Here is a 22,604-nt window from a genome sequence, read left to right as displayed (position 1 = left end):
GTACACAACACACCATACAAAGTCTTGTAGAGGAAAACCTTAGCTGATATTACCATACATGTAGCAAGATACTCAAGATGTGGTGGCATTACTGGATACCTGAATATCACCATGTTTATTAAGCACCAACTAAGGGATGAACATTAAAGTTTCATGGCAATCCTCAAAGTAGTTTATGAGGAGCAGCAATAACAAATCTGGCCAATATGGATAAGTGAGGTATCTTGGGCCGGTGGCTCTTCACAGGGTTTTCCCAGGTTCTTATTCCAACAAATATACTGGCTGTCACATACTGCCTTTCAGGTGCTGAAAAATGGTGTTAACCCCACCCTCCACAAAATAAGACAAATTACTGACTGGTATGCAAGGTAATACCTTTAGATCTCGGTGCACCACGCCTTGCTCGTGCATGTAATCAACTGCCTCTAGCACCTGTCTGATAAGGTTACTGGCATCTTTCTCTGTATAGCTGCCTTTCTCCACAATCCTGTCAAACAATTCCCCTCCTGTCACCCTGAAATGTGATTCAAAGAACAGGTATAAGTGAAGAAAAGAATTATTTTGAACACTAGTTATGCCTCACTTGTACTCCAAGCTGTGTTATGCATATGTTGTCTTAAACCTGCATCACCAAATGCTAACACCCTCACCCCCAAACAGGGCTGATATTTTTGTGTTGATCTTTGGCAAACTTAAACATGGCATATGTTACATCATTTCAATTTTGACTGAAAATTTATCACGTGGAAAAGGAATGTTTTAGATGATGCAATGGGAAATGTTCGGTATTAACAATTATCATTGTGTGCACTCCTTTCCTTTAAGTTTGACTACTACTAAACTTTTGTAAAATAATTGTATGACTGAATTGTTCATTGAAGCTTCAATGCAAGATAATAACTCCTAAGATAAAACTGAGCTTATTACATGTAGTAAAACATTCACAGTGTGTCACAAACAAACAGAAAATTAAAGGAATAAATATGCAACGCTCTGATTATTGAACCATCTCCATCTGTGGACATCTTTTCATCACAAAACAATCTGGCATTGACAGTCATCTGGCTTCATACAGCAGCATTCAATGCAGAAAGCAGACAAGTTGGGAACCAGACTGCAAATCAAGGTATAAACAACAATACTGCACCCGTCTTCAAGCTAAACCCATCAACCTTTATAAAAGTTATGTGACTACTTGAAACCTGTACACAGAATCTTTATGGATGCTGTTGCTGTGTCACTAGAGGAACTGTATCTCACAATCTGCCTATGCAGATGATACAAAATACCATATAAACCCATGTTTATAAATGTAATGTTCTCAACAACAAAGCCGTTGGATGTACAATCAGTGTGTTTTGGACCTGTATTTAATTGCCTCCTTTCACAGAATATAATAACCATGGTTATGTATTAAACTTTTCAAACCTGATAACATGGAAAGAAAATAGTTTGACACTAAAACTACCTTACTGATTAAAAGCTACTACATAAAAATATTAAAGCCAGTTCACTTGATCTGATGACAATTCAAGACAGGAAGAAACAGGTCTATGGCAGAGAATTCAATGACATAATATGTCTTACACATTGGACAGGGTTTACCTACAATTTCATACTATTTTAAAGTGCCAATGTTGATTAACTCTAAAACTCTATGGTCAATTTATTTCCATATGAACAGAGATAGTATTGTGAAAAATAAAATCTTTGGTTTAGAAAAAAGGTGCATCATCAAACATAAAAAAAGCAGGATTCACAAATTTTACAAATCTTTGATCAGTAGATTGACTTGTAAAACAGCAGATTCTTTTATCTGCATAAACTTTACGGGTTTTAAAGGGAATGAAAACAAAATAAATGCATTTTTTTCCCATATGTATTCTCTTCATATTATAATAAAACAGAAAGTTTTGAACATGAATTTTATTCAAATTCGGATTTAAAATAATATTACAATATTAATATTACTCAAGATACTGTCAATCAATGAAAAAGTAGTTTTTATTTATCTTATAGCTTACTGCAAAGATTTTTTTAATTTGTTATAAACTCCAACAGCATTTTTAGTTTCCTTCACAAGATCACTGTGTAATAACCAATGAGGACATTCACATTTCACACTTGACAGGCTCTCAATAATTCTCTGGTCCAAATTTCCCCCTGAATCACTTTGTATTCGGCAAAGAATGGACAATGTCCTCTCAGCATTAGAATGTTGGAATGACAGGACAACTGTGTTCAGCCTGCAAAGAAGTTCTAGCATCAGTTTTACTGTTCTTGTATTTGCAAGGTTGCAGAATGCTCTCCAATACTCTTCCAAGCTATTTTGACACTGAGAAGGAAGTTCATGATTTGGACTTGAGATGTATTCCTGAGCCGCATCCACAATGGCTTCTTTCTCTTTGTGGCTTTGATCCAAACATCGGTTGGCAAGTTTCACCACTGTAAATAAAGAAAGAAAAAATAAAGTCTGATTTAGACTGAATGTGAAAAATGAAAAACTACATGTATTTATGCATTTATGAATAACTTATCCCACTTTTAAAATTAATTATCTTTGTAATATATTTTTAACGGATATTATCAAGGGCTTAAACTTAATTTATGTTCATGAAAACTTCAGATTGTTTTTGAAATACAAAAAATGCATACTTTTGAAATACACAATGCCTATATGGTCAATACACATCAGCTCTTGCCCTGGATTTATTTATTAATTAGCAGTGAGTGGTCTGATAATCCACCTGAATAACAGCACTGATACTCAAGAACAAATTGTGTCTTACACAGTATTTCTGTCACCAGTCAGCAAAATAAGCAAAACAACTTGTTGAGCCAGCATGAACTGAACAAAAATAGCTAGTTTTTACACATTCCCCTTAAAACATCTTGAATAATACAATACCAATTAAACAAGATAAGAAGAAAAATACTTACTCCAGTGTGTCTCCTGAAATAATCTTTCTTTGGTCAGTCTCTCCATTTGGTCTCCCCTCTGTCAAAGGTCAGCAGATTTTCATCAAAGGGATCAGAAGATATCATAGATCACCTATGTTCCCTTCATTTTTGCTTATAACACCTTAGAAAACACCTGCAATTGGCTTTAAACTCTCCAAATTACAAGATATCATAAGATCACCTATGTTCCCTTCATTTTTAGTTATAACACCTTAGAAAACACCTGCAATTGGCTTTAAAATCCCTAAATTACAAGATATCATAGATCACCTATGTTCCCTTCATTTTTACTTATAACACCTTAGAAAACACCTGCAATTGGCTTTCAACTTCCCAAATTACAAGATAATCAATTAACAGTTTGCTGTGCACACACTTTTTCAGTTCTTAACAATTTGAATCATATTACTCTGCAATGCATCATCACACTTGTTGCTGTTGTAATAATAATAGTAATAATAATAATAATAATAATGATAATAATATTAAATACCTTATTTAATGAGGGTAACTCAATTAGCTACAAATCTACCTTAAGGCCCTCAATGGTACTGTATAGATACGTAAGCGCAATCAATCACTATCCATTTCACATGTACATGTTTACATACATTAGACATTTAGATAGAAATTACAAACTCAGACTAGTTAACTATACATGTAAATTGTAAACACACTAAAAGATGAAGTTACTATCAGTCTTCAGTAGTCAAAGTTATATTCCAGCAAAATGCATACCAACACAGATACAAAAGATGTTGCTTTTGGAGGTACACTGACCAAGTGGTATTAATTAAGATTTAGATTTCATCCATTTAACACACCCATGGTGAAAAACTGACATACTAGAATATTCTTTGATTTCTTTTGGGATCTTATTCCATAAAATGGCCACGAAATACTGAAAATGGTCAACAAATAATTCTTTCATTTTTTCTCTTTGAATTAGAAAGTTTTTGGCTGTCATTGATCTAAGGTTGCTGGTTTCTATGCATTTAAATTTGTTTCTTAAGAAAACAGGGACAGCCTTAACATAAACTTTATACACCATTTTGGCTTTCCGAAGGTGAAGTCATTCTTTAAAAGGTAGGATAATGTTTCCAGGTTGCCCATCTAGTATAATTGTACAGGCTCGTTTTTGCAGCCGAAATATCTTCTTAATATTAACGTTAAAAGTGTTTCCCCCATATAATAGTACAATAATCAAAATAAGGCTGAATGTAGTGCTTGTAAAAAGTGATACAGCACTGTTTTGAATTCCTTTTTAATAATAGGCATGATCGAAATGATATGTGTTGTTTTCCTTGTAACGAGACTCATATGATTAAACCAAAGTAAATTATTGTCAACATGAATACCTGGAATTTTGTCAATGAAAACCACTTAGTTTTTCATTATTATAAAAAAGGCTCAAGTCATATGTCATTCATTTTAGCTCTTTTATGCAGTGTTGTTATTAATTAAACCTTTTTTTTCTGTATTTACAGCCATGTCATTTTCCTTACACCATATTTTTTTAACTTTTTTAATGAAATTTGAAATTATTTTCTAAATCAGTTTTGCAGCTGTGTTCATCAGAGAAAGTTTTAAACAGATCAGCTGATGATACTAATTTCCAATCTGAAGGATGATTGTTTACAAAAACAATAAACAAAAGTGATCTGAGTATAGATCCTTGTGGCGTGCCTCAGTTTCATTCTTTCATTTTCAGATACACATCCATGCAAAGTCACTTTCTGAATTCTGGTATTCAAGAATGAAGCAAACCATTTTTTAGCAGTGTCACTTCTAAAGCTGTAAAATTTTTAGGAAACTTCTAACAGGTACCCATCAATCCAAACAAGCATTTACCTAGTTACCTGATTAAAGGGAAATTATATTTAATGTGAACATGAACTGATTTGTTGTAGGTTCATACATGCCAACCCAAAGAGAGGTATTAGCATTATCACAAGTGTCAAAAAACATCTTTAGCTTATTTACGTATATAACACTTTATCTAGTATGTCTAACTTCCACTGAATTGTAATGCAATCTACAAATGATGAATCTGTTTTACATCACTATTAAATTCTTCTTTCAAAATCCCTTGTCTCTAACATTTTGCAGTCATGTAATATAGATGAGTTTCTCCTAATATCTGGTGTCATTTGTTTTCAATTTAGACTAGTCCACTATGTATATATGTATCACAATATAATGAATCTGTGACACATGATTCACATTCAAGAAACCTGTTTTCTTGGAACTGTTTCAAGTACAGTTACTATCAATAGAAAATAAGGAAATCAGACAGAGGTCTAATGATGGATAAATGTGCAGCAGCCAATAGTCACACAACACAAGCCTCAAACTGCAATCATTATTCTGCTCCTGATGTCTTTGATCTGAATACCTGAGTACCCAGATACCCGATGACAGCTTTAATCACTACATTGGCAGAGTTTAAATTTTTCAATGAGAAGTTAATGAGCTACAAGATAAATGCTTTCTGGTTTTGTACTGGCTGAACACTTCTGGTCCCCAGTAGATGCCGGTAACCTGACTCGTTTGTCTAATGTATTGACAGAACATGTAGCAATACCATGTTCGAGTTGTTTTATTCAATTTTTGTTTTTGACAAAAATATCTTTAATTTTCAAGAGTGACAGATTTAATCTCAAATGGTATGTGCAGTAGATGGCTTTGAAAGTGGTATTTTTGGCCTACCACTTGTAGAAATCACGTGTGCAACATATAACACCAAAGGGATTTGTGTCCAAACGTTTTGCAATATCACTGACAATATCATCTCAGTGATATTGTGACTGTGATAATGCAGACACCAAAGAACCAATTTTGCTTACTATATTGGGCATTTAGTTCAGTACATGAAAACTGTAATCACTGGTTGTTAATCTAACAGGACACCATTTTCTCTTTTCCACCTAATAGTATGAAGTATATTAAAGGACTCTCCAAATGAATAATAATCAGCTTAAAAGATTTAAGTTGACACATTTTTTTTATCAATGATTTCAATTTAGGTTGGGTTCATGTTCACAACTTGGATTAAGTGAAAAAAAATTGCCCTTCGTTCCATCCATCAAAGGATTTTTCTCAAACATTTGATGTTTTTGGAATCATTTAGTTTCATTGTCATCTGATACAGTTAATTAATAACAGTGTCACTACACAATCTAATCTAATACAGTTAATTAATAACAGTTTCACTACACAATCTAATACAGTTAATTAATAACAGTTTCACTACACACTCTAATACAGTTAATTAATAACAGTTTCACTACACAATCTAATACAGTTAATTAATAACAGTGTCACTACATGATCTAACAGTTAATTAATAACAGTTTCACTACACAATCTAATACAGTTAATTAATAACAGTATCACTACACAATCTAATACAGTTAACAAGTTAATTTTTTCTTCTCCATTTTATATTATACTTAGTTTGGTCTTTACCATACACTAATTTTAACTGAAGACATGTGATGTCAAACCTACTTACACATAATGACTTTATTTAAAGAGGGTAACACAATTAGCTGAAGAACTAATCATAGTTGCATGCACATGTATAGACATATTATATTTACTTTCTTTCTTTTCACCAGATGGATATTCGCCCATTCATATTGAATCCACAGTCAATATACACTGTTATGTATATTTTATTTCATTTATATTTAATTTAATTGTTTGTAAGTTTTAAAATCTTTTTACTTTTAATTTCATTACAATTTTTGTCAAAGTAATGTAATTTTCTTTACTAAGGAATTTGATATTTTCCAGAAATTAGTTTGACCTGACTGTTTAGTTGTAAACACTAACTTTGTATCTTTTGCTGACCTAGCTCTTGGCTTTGAGTGTGAATCAAGTAAACAACATCTTTTTTTAATTCATTTTTAATGTGTGAATGATGATAGTGAAATCGGGGCTGTACTGGAATATGTGACCTTAGACGTGTAGATACCTTCTAAACCATTCTGGAATGTGATCATGTGACCCTCGTTACGGGTATCTGTTTTGCGCATTATCTGTCTGTATAACCTTTGTTTATAGAGAAATAATCTCAGTCGGGCTTCTAAACACTGGGACAAAAGGTGTTTGTTTTGTTTTGACCAGTTTGGAGTTATATTTTAATTTGTATTCAAATTATTTGGATTCTAAAAGATAAATTCTTTTTCCTGGAAATATCTGAGTGCTCATAAAGAATTATTGGACAAACAAACTTCTTTAAATTTTATTCGAAAAATTCAAACATCAGAATATCATCTGTGGATTAACAAAGAACTGTAGACACTACAGCACCATACTGACTACAGTATATGTCATCACCTTCCATTTTGATTTTTCATCAGGACTCGAACTTGAATTCATTAGAACATTCATTACAAGGACTTCTAAAATTTATTTTGTGGATTATTCTTGGATTATTTTTGGAGCTGATTCTTAAAACCGTAAGTTCTTATTTTTTTTATTTTTACTGTTTTTCCATGGAAATAAAATTTACTGTAAAATTTTTCAAAGCTTGTTGTTTTTACTCTTTTTTTGTTACTGCTTATTAGAACCTACATACATAACAACATGCAATATGCTGTTAGTGACAAAATAGATGAGTAGTATATTTAATGATGCCAGAGGCATTTATGAATACAAATACAGTTGTTTTCATTCTTCTTTTTTAACTGCATCTCTGAAGCCACTCAATATATTGGGTTTGGAAGAAGGAAAGAGAGTGGGAATTTCTAATCTCAACTGGGATACTATTCCAGAACAAAGTTCCAGAGCATTGGAAACTCTTTTTGAATAATTCCTTATTTGGTTTGGGAATTTTATACTGTTTGGTTGACATGGATTGTAGGTAGGGAGCATTACCAGGTAGCCTATACTGGAACAGTGACTGTAAAATATTCAGAAACACTATTACTGGATATCCTGTACATTAATTTGGTTTTTCTCAACTGGATTCAGTCTTTAATAGGTAATATTTTTAACTTGCCAGCAAAGTTTTCCTTGCTTTCTTTCTGAATTGATATTAGCCCAAATGCTCTTATTTGAAGATGTGCTATCTTTGCTATATTGTTATCATCTGAATTACCCCATACTGTATTACAGTAATCTAAATAGGGTTGTATGTAACTGTTACATCACCACTCTGTGGACTGGAGAGAGTGGAGTACATGTTATATCCCAGTTATCAATATGCTAAAAAATAGAATGTTTTTACTCCTCCTGACTGCATGTGACAATACTCTTCTTGTTTTTCTTCTGAAAGAACCACTATTATGAAATCATCTTTGACCAATATTAAAAAGCGTTATTAAGAAAATAGAATATGTAGCAATGAACTCAAATGACACTGGTTATCTTGAAGGAAGAGCGGCTGGAAAAAGTGTGTGTGTGTGTGATTTGGATTTTTAACATAGCTTTAACAATTTTTTAGTCATACTGCTACGATGTCTGCAGTGTGTCAGTTTATAGTGATGTCAAGCACTGGGGCATCATGCCGCACACATGTAGCATGATGTTTCACCCAGCCACATTATCCTGACACCAGGTCGACCAGCCCTAACACTAACCTCTTAATGCTGAACGCCAAGCGAAGCAGCTGTAAGTACCATTTTTGTAAGTCTTTGGTATGACTTGGCTGGGGAACAAACCCACGACCTCCTGCATCCAAGGCGGACACTCTAACCACTAGGCCCCTGGAGCAGTTGCTGGAAAAAGTTAAGTTCTTGAAAATCAGCTGCAACACTTGAACCATTGCTACATTAATTTAATGCCACACTCCACTCAAAAACTGAGTGCATGCACCAATTTGTTCATATTTATAATATATTTTCCAGCTTACAGAGCAAAATTTTGATAAAGAATGGTTGTTTACACAAATGCAACTGTGGCTAAAAAGTTGACATACATGCCTTTCAGCGGCTGAGCAGACCCCAAAATGTGATTTTTATGGTGTGAGAAGCATAAAGATATCATGAAAAAATAACTGATAGATATAGTATATGAATCAACTATTTTTTCAAATGCCGCCAATATTTCACCCAAAAAAAACAGAGATATACCATTCTGACATCAAATTAATTTATAGAATTAAATAAAAAATGTCAGAAAATTTAAGTGTGATCTTTATGAAAAGTACCATAAATCAGGTAAACACATGTATTTTCCTTACAATGTCAAACATGGACGTAAACATATGTATTTTCCTTACAATGTCAAACATGGACGTAAACATATGTATTTTCCTTACAATGTCAAACATGGACGTAAACTTATGAGATTGGCATAAAACGTATCCAATCACCAACTTACCTACATGTACCTACAAACATGTATCTACTGACATCTACCTACCTACATGTACCTACCTGCATGTACCTACCTACATGTATCTACCTATATGTAGCCAGCTACTGTGACAGGTATGAAAGAAATAAAACAATAAAAAGAACAAAGTCATCCTTTTCTATGATATGATGTAGAGGTACAATGTGAGCTAAAGAAAAAAAAAACCCTGATATAACTGATGTTTCTTGCATTTAAACACTATATGAATCATTGTTCTTACAATCTGCTTGACAATTAAGCTATTATCATTGTCCACCGCTAAAGGCCTGATGTTAGGGTGAAAGTCACAGACTGTTAGTAACCTTGAAGTGACAGACAATGGTATAAACATTTTATGCATCAATGATGACCTTGACCTTGATTGTCCAAAACAGGCAACTGGCACCATATGAAAAGCACACCCCTCAAAGTCTTTTACTAGTACACATGTACAATATTAGAGTTGGGAACCCAGAAAAGGAGGGAACATGCATTCCATCCCTCAAAGTCATATACTAGTAAATATGTACAATATTATTACAGTTGTGAACTAAAAAAAAACATGGAACATGCATTCTATCCCTCAAAGTCCTATACTAGTATACATGAAGTCCATCCCTCAAAGTCATATACTATTACACATATAGTCCATCCATCAAGTACTATTACACATGTACAATATTAGTACTATTACACATGTACAATATTACACATATAGTCCATCCCTCAAGGTCCTATACTGGTACACATACAGTCCATCCCTCAAAGTCCTATACTAGTACACATGCAATCCATCCCTCAAAGTCCTATACTAGTACACATGCAGTCCATCCCTCAAAGTCCTGTACTAGTACACGTTAAGTCCATCCCTCAAAGTCCTTTATCAGTACACATGCAGTTCATCTCTCAAAGTTATATAATATTACACATGCAGTAAATCCCTCAATGTCCAAAACTATTACACATGTACAATATTATTAGAGCTGGGAACCAGAAAAAGCATGGAATATGCATTCCATCCCTCAAAATCCTATACTAGTATACACGCAGTCCATCCCTCAAAGTCATATACTATTACACATATAGTCCATCCATCAAGGTCCTATACTGGTACACATGCAGTCCATCCCTCAAAGTCCTGTACTAGTACACATTAAGTCCATCCCTCAAAGTCCTATATTAGTACACATGCAGTTCATCTCTCATAGTTATATAATATTACACATGCAGTCCATCCCTCAAGGTCCTATACTATTACACATGCTGTCCATCCCTCAAAGTTAAATACTAGTACACATGAAGTCCATTTCTCAAAGTCAAATACTAGTACATATGCAGTCCATCCCTCAAAGTCCTATACTAGTACACATGCAGTCCTTCCCTCAAAGTCCTATATCTATTACACATGCAGTCCATCCCTCAAAGTTATATGATATTACACATGCAGTCCATCCCTCAATGTCCAAAACTATTACACATTTACAATATTATTCGAGTTGGGAAACAGGAAAAGCACGGAACATGCATTCCATCCCTCAAAGTCCTATACTAGTACACATGCAGTCCATCCCTCAAAGTCCTATACAGGTACATATGCAGTCCATCCCTCAAAGTTATATACTATTATACATACAGTCCATCCCTCAAGGTCCTATACTATTACACATACAGTCCATTCCTCAAAGTTATATAATATTAAATATGCAGTCCATCCCTCAAAGTCCTATACTATTATACATACAGCCCATCCCTCAAAGTCATATACTATTAAACATGCAGTCGATCCCTCAAAGTTATATAATATTAAACATGCAGTCCATCCCTCAAAGTCCTATACTATTATACATACAGTCCATCCCTCAAAGTCATATACTATTAAACATGCAGTCCATCCCTCAAAGTTATATACTATTACACATGTAGTCCATCCCTCAAAGTTCTATACTAGTACACATACAGTCCATTCCTCAAAGTTATATAATATTACACATGCAGTCCATCCCTCAAAGTCATATACTTTTTTACATACAGTCCATCCCTCAAAAGTCATATACTATTACACGTGCAGTCCATCCCTCAAAGTCATATTAGTACACATGTACAATATGTACATTTTTTTTGGATGAGATCAAACAAAAGGTGTGATCCAGTACAATTAATGCTGTGATGAGTGGAATAATGAGTTGGTTACCTGTGACCAGGAAAAGCATACAACCTGCAGTCCATCCATAAGTCATATACTGGTACACATGTATAATAACCGAGTTGGGTACCATGACAAATTGTGTACAATGGCATACTGCTTTCTTTATGAACATACTGCCTATATAACATGGGAAACTGCAATTTGTTATGTATATTTAATTTGCATTGTTGTTTTTTTTAATAATCCATAATATGCAATGAATAATTGCATTTTGGAATTGACCTTGTCCAAAATCAAGTTCATATTGTTCCTGGATAGAGACACTGATGATGTTTTTATTTTGTAAACAAATAATACAAATTTAATATTTCCCTAGGAGTTTAGGTTAAATATTCTGATCATTATCAATTGTAGTTAACATATTTATTTGGGTTTGGGTCTGGATATTGGAATTTCCCCTGCCTTCTGATGTTTACCACTGTTCTTATTATAATTTTAGTAAAAGATTGTTCTAAAATGAACTTTTGCCCTACATCCTTCTTCTTCTTTTGCATCTTAGTCTTTTTATATAATCTTGCTTATTTCAGAAATTACTCATTCCTCTGATAACATCAGAAGCAGAAATCAGTCTTATTGTTGTGTTCAGTATTTCATATGGGTGGAATGTATTATTCAAACTATTTATTCACTGGAAATACAAAGTGCTTTTAAATAATATTACTGGACAGAAACATTAAATTAGAACCATCAGGAAGTCAGAGAAGAACATCTTGCAAAATGTTAATGTGATTAATTGGAAGACTGTTAGCATATCATCACACTTCAGACACTGGTATGTTATAGTACACTGAAGACTACAGGAACATCAACGGTGCTGGATCTCTGAATTCGAAAACCACTGCAGTTTAATTATAACTTTATTCATTAAGACTGGTGAGAGATCTTTATGGACTATTTGGGATTTAATTAACAATACTGAAAGTTCTTTTCAAATTTTTTCTTTGTTATATAGGGAAATATATTATTTCTTGAATTTTATAAAACTTGTTGGTTTTTGCTCTTTTCTGTTATTTTATTGAAGTGCATAACTGTAATAAATTACTTTAAGCAGCAACAATTTAATTTTCTGCAGCAGGGACCATGCTGTAGTTGTTTTGGGTTTAGCACAATATGGCAGCCAGTATCACTGGTGGAGGAAGAACCTGCAAAAACCCTGTTAACCATCAACCCATGGGAAGCTACTGGCAGCTTTCCCACATAGCCACATTGGCCAAGGAGACTTGAACCCATACAGACAGAGCTGAGATGACAGTGATTGGTAAAGGCAAGTACTTTAGACCACACTGCCACCTGGGACTCTGGTAGGGAATTGTAATTTTTTAAAATAAATTTTACACTCTTAAATAGTTGGAAAAACATTTTGCTCAAATTTACAGTAAAAACCACCACATTCAAATTATATAAATTATGCCATTTCCCAAAAATATGAATTACCTTGAGATAAAATAGATAATCTTGGCTAGAAAGAAAAAAGCAGAGCTTCATATGTACCCCCAAAACTATGCATATCCCCATATGCACCCCAAAACTTGAATGATCAGTATCTTAAAGTACTTGTGTCTTAATTATTGTACAAGTTGTCATCTAACATTTAACTAAAGGGTCATCATTAAGTTCACACCATAGCTAACAAAATTAAAGACACTGTGTTCACACATTAGAGAACATGATAAAAATGGGAAGTACTGACACTAAAGGCATATTTCCTAGATGGCCAGTAAACATACAACACACTTATTCAACAAATGCTAAAAATACAATATTTAGTTGACTACAGGAGTTACATAAAAAAGTCAAAAGAAAACTCTTCTGAAAATCTTAATACTTTTGCTGCTACTGCAGTGCTTACTCTTTTCCAGGCTGGAAAATATACTTGACCATATAATGAGAATTCATCCTCCAACAGGGTGATGTTGAAAAAGATATTAAGTGAAACCTGTGACACTGGATCATGTGAACTATTGTTGACACATCTTAGCCCCATCCCAGCACACCAAGCTGGTTAGAACTTAGAAGTGACACCCTGATTATATCTAAAAGTGTATTTAGTGTGGGTTGACCCTGTCCTCCCATAATACATCCGTATATGTTCATTGTATAAAACAATAAAACAATAATGTTAATTATAAATTTTGCAGGGTTAATTTCTTTTTTATCATCATATTTGTAAGTTTTTTTAAATCCCATGAAGCCAAAAGCTTATGTACTTTCCAACCTCCATTAGGACTTTTAGAGGTCCGAGTTCCATAAGTTGGACTTCCAATTTAGGGTCGTACTATTGCCCCAGTGACATGTTAATGTCATGGGCCAATTTCCCTCCCTTTTTTTTTTTTTATTATGTTTTTTATTTAGCTGACTTTGCCAGAGTCATTTAGTCCCATTTATTATTATTTTATTATCTTTTTCTCCATTCTCCCTCTTTTTTCTTTTTTTTAAAATTTTTTCCATGTATGTATTTTTTATATTGGCTTATCTATATCAAATGGTTCCAGTCTTTTCTTAAGTAAGTATATAAGAATAATAAGTGTGTACATATGTTTGTATGTGGTGTAGGGGGTTTTATAGTATGCCATAGCATACTGTATATTATTAGATTTTTTAAAGGGTGAGGGGTTTTTTTTATAGTTCAGACATTGGCACATTTTAGTGCATATATCTTAATTCGGGGTAATTCTCCCTTCCCCGTTTGTTAAATAGGGAGTTGAGATATATTAAGTTTTGATTGATGTACCATAGTACTTTGTACTTCTAATCGTTATGTATATGTTATGTAGTATTACATATTCATTAGATTCCTGTTTCGGTTGAGTCAAATTGTTTACGTTCGTAGAACGTATATACATGTGATAGGTCTTAGTATGTTAAATGCATTTAATTGTGTATTATTTTCCTCATGAACAGATTTCAGTGTATACCACTGGGAAAATTTTGCTTCGGACCCATCTTCATGGAATGACCCATGGGCAAAATTGCCGCATGGCGCGACAGATCAGCTTAGAGTTGAATCGAGCGTTTTCTGTGAACTAGACCTCATTCATTGTTATGAAGCTCTAGGACTAGTGGGACTTCACTGAGGGGTGGACATTGAGAATTTGGCAGTAGCAACAAGTATTACATCATTAAAATTAGCTTTGCCCCCTCCCCCAATTACATTTTAATATCAGTAATATATAACCTGCTGCCGCTGTGCACATATAAATAGCTGAATTTGCCAGTTTGGTGGCAGGCAGATGATACTATATACCGGTGAAGGAAAAAGGTTTCCCTTTATCTGGGACTGCTACTCTACTGGGTGAAAAGAATTTCCAGCAATTTAAGATAAGACCAAGGGCCCTGAGTGGCCAAGTGGTCCAAAGTGCTCACCATTCCGGAACACTGCCATCTCACCTCTGTCTGTGTGGGTTCAAGTCTCAGGCTCAGATAACGTGAATATGTGAGAAAGCCTGCCATTAGCTTCTCGTGGGTCAGTGGTTCTTCCTGGGGTATTCCAGTTATACTGGCTGCCATATATAGCCTATCTTATGCTGAAAAATGGCATTAAACCCTGCAACAAGACCTTTTCTTCCTTTAGCTGCTGAGTGTTGAAACCATCTCTGATACTCTACAGCAATAAAGTGAATTTCAAATTAACTGCAGTAATGGACATTATGGATGTCAGATTGGCACCATTTTCAAAGTACAACAAAGTAGACATCATCAGAAGATTTTTGGCCAAACCCCATGTCCTAATGATCATCTATTGTTGGGGAGTAGTGACAACACGATTTTCACAACACCTGTCATCATCTGGACAGAAGACTACTTAGGACCATAAGAAGTAAACTGGTGAAAATCCCTTGTTGATATATCTATCCCTTTGGAAGTTGAGACAACAATATTTTCAATATAGCCACCATGGTGGCCATATTGAGTTTCAGTCATTCTCATCAAAGACCAACTTGACAATGTAAGAACTCTTCTGACGAATGCACAAACTGACACCGTAAGAACTCTTCTGGTGAAAGCACTATGTCAGAGTGAATTTGCCTTTTGGAGGAGTAGCTAAAACAAGATTTTCAAGATGACCTTTAGGAGCTGCCAAGGAATAATTTAAAGCCCAAACTGGCATAAAGGTTTGTCCTGTTTATCCCCAGCATGGAAGAAACTGAACGGATATCTCAAGCAGGATTGGAGCGATCAAAAGAAGCTGCTTATTTTGTTAAGAAACCTGTTAGCAAGATAGAGAATGCAATCAAATTTTCCACAGAGCTTTAGACAGTCTTAACTCTATGGACAAAGCATGCAATCAAATTTTCCACAGAGCTTTAGACAGTCTTAGCTCTATGGACAAAGCATGCAATCAAATTTCCACAGAGCTTTAGACAGTCTTAGCTCTATGGACAGAGAATGCAATCAAATTTCCACAGAGCTTTAGACAGTCTTAGCTCTATGGACAGAGAATGCAATCAAATTTTCCACAGAGCTTTAGACAGTCTTAGCTCTATGGACAGAGAATGCAATCAAATTTCCACAGAGCTTTTAGACAGTCTTAGCTCTATGGACAGAGCATGAAGCTCACTCATATGTCTCACTGACACAAAGAAGAAAAAAGTTTTGAGGGTAAGTTTCTCAAAAGAAGCTTCACCCAAATGTTCAAAGGAAGCTTTAGTGAGAGACCACAAGACACACAAGAGATTCCATCAGAGCATTGTCAAGCGAGACACCAGTCTTTGCAGCTTAAAATATCTGTTATGAGACAGTGTTCACTGTTGGCTGGGCCCTTACATTTGAGTGTGTTGCATAGGGCTACCCTACATCCCTTGATAGCAGAAACTGAGGATGTATCTCTTCAAAAACGATAAGAAAATCAGCCACTGCATTCACAGAGAGACAGCTAGGATCAATACATTTCCTACTGCACCAATCACAAAAAATCACCACTTGGCATGAAAGACTCTGTACAAAGATCATCTTCTGGACTGAATGATGTACTTGGCAACATGTCCAAGTGGAGAGTTTGAGATAAGGTGGAGAAGATAGTGAACATCTACCATTATTTGGGTCAGATTCAACTGGTGGAAGCACACATGGGACCTTATTGGAGGAAGATCTGAAAACAACATTGCTATCCTCCTTATATGATAGATAGTTCCAATACATCATCAAGGATGCCTGACCAAAAGCCTTAAACAAGGTTTAGCCAGAAACCTATGGAACAGGGACACACTGCATGAGAGGATGAGAGGGTGCAATTCTCTAGGTATTCCACACACCTCCCTTTCTTTTACTTAGAAAAGGGGAAGGGCCTACCAACTTCCTCCCTATGCTTTTGCAGCATGACAAGTTCTTGGGCCTCATTGCCAAGGGGGGGGGGGGGGCGGCTCTGCTTGGACAGGGGCTGCAGGGCCTTGAACTTTGCTCATGGACCCTGTGGATAATTTCATTTCTTAGCCAGTTCTGACAGGCCAGGAGCAGATACAATGAATCAAAGTTGCTGATCTATCAAATATTATTTTTAATTTGGAAGCTGACGGAGAGAATGAACCCTCTGAAAGGGTCTGTTTCCATGCAAGCAGTCTCAGACCTTGAATGTGTCCATTGCAACATCCATGTGAAAATGGAAAAGCTCTGCTGATAAAGCCATGGATATGGATAACATATGCCTAGATATTTTGGCCACTCTTTACAACAAATATTCAAAAGCAGCTGGGGACAGTGATTCCTCCTTCAGCTGGTTGAAAGAAGCTGCCAAACAGTTGTTGACACTGGCATGCAAGACCATAATGGTAACTAGAGACCTAGCCTTTTCTTCTCAGGCCTCCACTCTTTCTACTTCAGGACTTAAGCCACAGCGATCAATAGTCTCAATGTATGTGTATATGCGAACTGGGGTGGGGGGGGGGGGCAGACCACCCCTTTCAGTGTCTAGCAGACCTCTTACTAAACCTTTGAGAAAGCTCCTTAACCATGTACTGGAGAAACAAGAAATCAAGATGGGAAGTAGCCCAGGAGACTCTCTTCTGCCTGGAGAGAATTTTACCAGACCAGATTAAAAGAATTAAAACAAATGGGGTACTGAATTTACAACAATAATAATGCTTACAATATTTTATTCTGAGTATTGTTCATGAAAAATTTACACCAAAAAATCCTAGTGGTACTATGCTAATATAATAATGCTGAGCAAAAAAGAACTTCCAAGAATTCAAGAGAATTCTTCCCTACAAACTGCAGAGTGTTGAAGCCATCCCTGATATTCTTCAGAGATAACAAGTTTTTATAACTAGCTGCTATGGTGGACATACTGGATGTCAGCTTGGCACCAATTTTCATTTATGACAAAGTAGACATCATTAAGTCTTTTGGTGTAAACCCAATGTCATAATGATCATGTCAACCATAATGGACATACGACTGACACGATTTTCATTTAGGACTTGTAACTGGGTATTGTAAGAAGTCTACTGTAGAAAACCCCATACTTATGTAGCCAGCTATTTCTGGAGAAGACTCAAGATAACAAATTTTTTTTCAAGATGGCCACCATGATGGTCATACTGAGGGTAAGTAATTTTCATTGAGGACTAACTTAATTGACACATATTAACTCATCTGGTGAAAACACTATGTGAAAATGACTTTCCACTTAAGAGGAATAGCAGACAAAATTTTCAAGATGGCCATATATTGGGCAGCAGATCAGCACCATCTGAATTTAGGATAAACAAAAAAAATAGTCTTTTACTGAAAGCCTAATGCTGATAAATATTGATTTAGGAAAAGCACTGATAACAAAATTGTGAAGCTTGCTGCTATGGCAGTCATACTGGATCTCACATATGTATATGCAAAATTTTCATTTAGGACCAACAAGACATCATAAGAAGTTATCTTGCATGAAAACCCCATGCCAATATGACTTTCCATTCAGAACAAGTAACAATGACAAGATATCCAAGACAGATTGGCATCATTTTCATTTTGGACCATAATGGACACCAGATCAGCACTATTTCCATTTTGGACCATAATGGACATCAGAACAGCACAATTTCCAGTTAGGACCAACTGGACATCCTTAGGAATTCTTTTGGTGAAAACCCCATGTACATATGACTTTTTCAGGTGGAACTGTGATAAAATTTTCATGATGGCTACCATTGGATGTCAGACCAGCACCATTTTTATTTAGGATCAGCTAAATGTCATAAAACTTGAATATAATTTTTTCAGGAATATTTTGGATTCACTTTATACTACTGTATCTCTCAAATTTTCTTGTTTACCTTTGATAATCAAATTTATTTGTTAAGTTTTACAAAACGTCTTGGTTTTGCTTCTTTCTAGCAGTTTATGACCATAGTCATAACAGTAATGTTTCGTCGCCATCCTCCAAGTCATTTAGGAGGAGATAATAAATTTGAGCTTTTCAAACAGAAGGACTATGGATAAACAATGGATGGAAGATGTACAGTAACAAAATACACATAATGAAAGTACAGACTGGTGTGAAACTTCTTTTTGAGAACAAAATTAGCAAAAGTCAAGATTACATGGATTCTGATGACTCGCAATAAACAAACAAAACAGAATACCAGTCTGCAGACCTAATTGACAGGAATAACTAACGCCCTACCTCTGCTAGAAAGAGGAATAAATTAATTATGAATCAGGAGAAATGTTACCAAGGCAACTATGGGAAGGGGGTGGGGAGGGTGGAACATAAATGCAAGGTTATAAAGAAAAGGATACCAAAAACTGCCAATGAAGAGAGAAAGAGAGATAATTCTGAACAGGAATGATACTTGATTCAAGGGTATATATAATTTCACACTGTAAAAACAATGCCTGTAATGAAAATGCTCAAATTGAGATGTGCAACTCAAAGAGAAGGCAATTTTCTTTGAAAGTATATTGCACCACTGTAACGATTCCAAGCACAGAAGTACATGGGCTAGTACACATTGGACAGTACACATGTTAAACCGGAGATCTTTCTCCTACCTTATGAAAGGATGAATAGCAACAGCTGAAATCATTGGAAGAACAAGAAGCAACCTCATCTACTAAGAAGGCAACCCTGGGTTCGGTTACTGCTTCGACTTCATGGCATGGAAATCACATACCTTTTTTAGCACAATTATAGCAGAAAATGAACCCAAAAAACAAATTATTGAAGGTACAGAACACAGTTTCAAAGGCAGTGAGTATATTTGAAGGATTTATATTTCATGTATATTTTTCAATATAAAACATTAAACTTTAACAATTCAGGCTTGATGGGATTGGAATGGGAGTGTTATATAGCCCCACTCACCTCACCCGTCTTATTAAAAGAACAGGGCATCATGCACTCAAGGATATGCAGTCATATTAAGTAATTAAAACTAATTTACATTTAATGAGTGCAATGACAGTTTTAATGGTTACCACATCCTCATTCTTCTCCTTTTCGATTTCTTTTTAAAGGCTACAATAAGAGGGTTATCTATGTCCCCAAATATAAGTGATATTAAAAGGTAAAATTGCTAGGAGTCCTAGTCTGGTTCCACAACACCACTGACTTGGGTCACTACTCATAATGTAAGTGTTTCAAAGATTAAAACTGGAATACCAACCCATATACTACAGTACTGGATACAACAGAAATCAATTCTCATAATCAAAGCATTTCAACAATTAAAACAGGAATAACAACCCATCTGCTACAGGTCTAAACACAGAATAATCATTTTAGAAAAGTTTTTCTACCAGCATGTTAGGAGAGAAAAGGAGGAATTTCTAATGACCAGCAATTTGAATTACCTGAAAAACCAGGAAACCCATTTTAAAAATCAATAATCACATGATGTCATTCAGCTACCACAACTTTAGATCAATTTGTTTTATCAGCATGAAAGCTAGGAAAAGTTTGTACTTTATTTATAACTGATATAAACCAAAATGGTCAATTTTATGGAAGGGTTTCAGAAACTTCAATGAAGCTTCACTGATAAAAAGAAAATGACAGGTTTATTGATACACACATTGTGTTAATGCAATCTCAGAATCGTGGGAAATGTTCTGCTGAATTCATGCAATGACCTTAAAAAAAACTTCTTTTTTACTGCAATCAAATATCTTTTGAGAGCATTGTATTTTTTATCACATTAAATTGATACAGGTGTTTGTAGTCTCAAATAATTGTTAAATGGCCAAAAATATCATGAAGTGTAACTTAAACTGATTAAACTGACATTTGAAAATGTCAAAATCGTTCACAGGAAACACAACGATGAACATGAATTGATCAAAATAAATAAGGAGGATTGATTGAATGGCTGGCATTTTAACAGTACATTAAAAAACATGAAAAGCTTAATGATCATGCACCAATCTTTAAAGGGCATTGAGGATGATTATGTAAGCTTGTTGTATGCCACAGTGTAAAATAATCATCTCAGGTCTACCGCCAAGAAATATCTTGGTGGTGCATCAAAGTACTTGAAATTCATGACATTTCAGGAACTTCAAAGATATTAAAATAGTTCATAAAAGTTCAAGTACATGATTCATCAAAATTCTTGAAGTGTTCATGAACTTAGTTGAGGAACTTTCATGAACATTTGTTCATGAACTCAAATGATGAACTGATCATGAATATTTCAAGAATGTTCACAAACATTCATGAACAGTTCATGATTGTTCATGAAGTCATGAATTTGTTTTCATAGGGGCATTATAATTTCATGAACTGACCATTTTCAGTTCAGGCAGATTCATGAATCGTTCATGAATCTGAGGATTAGGCCTAATATGCAACACATATCCAGCAACAAAATGCATTTGAAGAAGTGTATATACTTTTCAATGTAATAAATTATATTTCATAAACAAGTTTCGGGCACCATCTGATTTGTGTACAAAGTGCAACTTGTTAACAAGTACTCAACTATGTGATACTGTTCAAGCTACTCCTCAAGTGTCTAATATATCAATGTCTTCTTGTAGGTATGTAAATCAGTCTCATATTGAACATTCTCATGTATCCACTACATGTGGTCATGGTACAAATGGATCTTGTATGTTATCTTCTTCATGTGTACATGTAAATAATCGAGGTGATGAAAAGAAATCTGTCAAGTCTAAAAACTATACATTGCATTCTACCTTGTCTGAAAATCAATCCTCTGATCAAAATTGTCACATGTTTGGCCTCCTCAAAAGAGGTCTGTAAGACTAATCAACATAAATATTCAACATATCCTCCCTAAACTGAATGAAATAAAGTTCATATTACAGCAAGTTAGATTAGTCAATATTCTAGGTCTTTCTTATGATGATGCTGATAATTTGGCTCTCCAAATACAGGAGTTCAACTTTAAAAGAAAAGATAGGGAATCCAATGGGGGGGGGGGGGTATTCTCCACCATTAACATGGATAAGTAACTTTGACACTTACAACTTCACTCAATTAATTAACACCCCAGCTAGAGTAACAGATAAAAGTGTTACTATCATTGATCATGTCTATACTAATAAACCTGACAACATAAGTGCAATTAACGTGAAAGCGTATGCACTGAGTGACCACTAACCAGTCTGTATAACTAGATATGTTCTGAAATCATCTACAAATGGTCAACACAATGAAATACAATACAGGGACTTTAAACAGTTTGATAAGGAAATGTTCTTAAATGATTTAGTTCGCAAACCCTTCCAATCAGTCTGCAATATAGCTGATGTCAATATTAGACAAATGGTATCAGATGTTCAATGCAGCCTTAGACAAGCATGCCCCAATTAAAACAAAAAGGGTTAAACACCCAAATTATACACAAGTGGATTACCCTGAGAACAATGAGGCTAGGCACCTAAGTGATAATTTCCGCAAGAAAAAGATGTGAAAAGCTATAGAAAGTGGAGGAATAAAATTAAGCACCTGATAGATAAGGCAAAAGAGAACTACTATAAACAGGCTATTGATGAAAGTAAGAGTACCAAGACACTGCAAGCATCTAAAAGAGCTGAACCCACCCACGAACAGTTGTCTTCCCCCTAGAATTAAGCAAAATGATGATATAGCAACATCTGTGCAAGACATTGTGGAAATGTTCAACAATTTCTTCAT

The 22,604-nt window shown here is 34.8% G+C and overlaps 1 protein-coding gene across 1 annotated transcript in view; it reads right to left on the bottom strand.

The window, feature by feature from the left end:
* LOC149788506 (calcium/calmodulin-dependent protein kinase type 1-like) overlaps window positions 1-22,604 on the bottom strand; it is a 193,296-nt gene that overhangs the window by 83,632 nt on the left and 87,060 nt on the right. Inside the window, exon 4 of the mRNA XM_089974504.1 lies at window positions 376-514. Within this exon, the coding sequence (XP_089830630.1) occupies window positions 376-514 (139 nt within the window). The remainder of the gene's footprint in view (window positions 1-375; window positions 515-22,604) is intronic.

This window comes from Sinohyriopsis cumingii, chromosome 11, assembly GCF_028554795.1.
Source record: "Sinohyriopsis cumingii isolate HCF-2022 chromosome 11, ASM2855479v2, whole genome shotgun sequence".
Taxonomy (NCBI): Eukaryota; Metazoa; Mollusca; class Bivalvia; order Unionida; family Unionidae; genus Sinohyriopsis; species Sinohyriopsis cumingii.
This window is presented reverse-complemented; position numbering and strand designations above follow the sequence as displayed.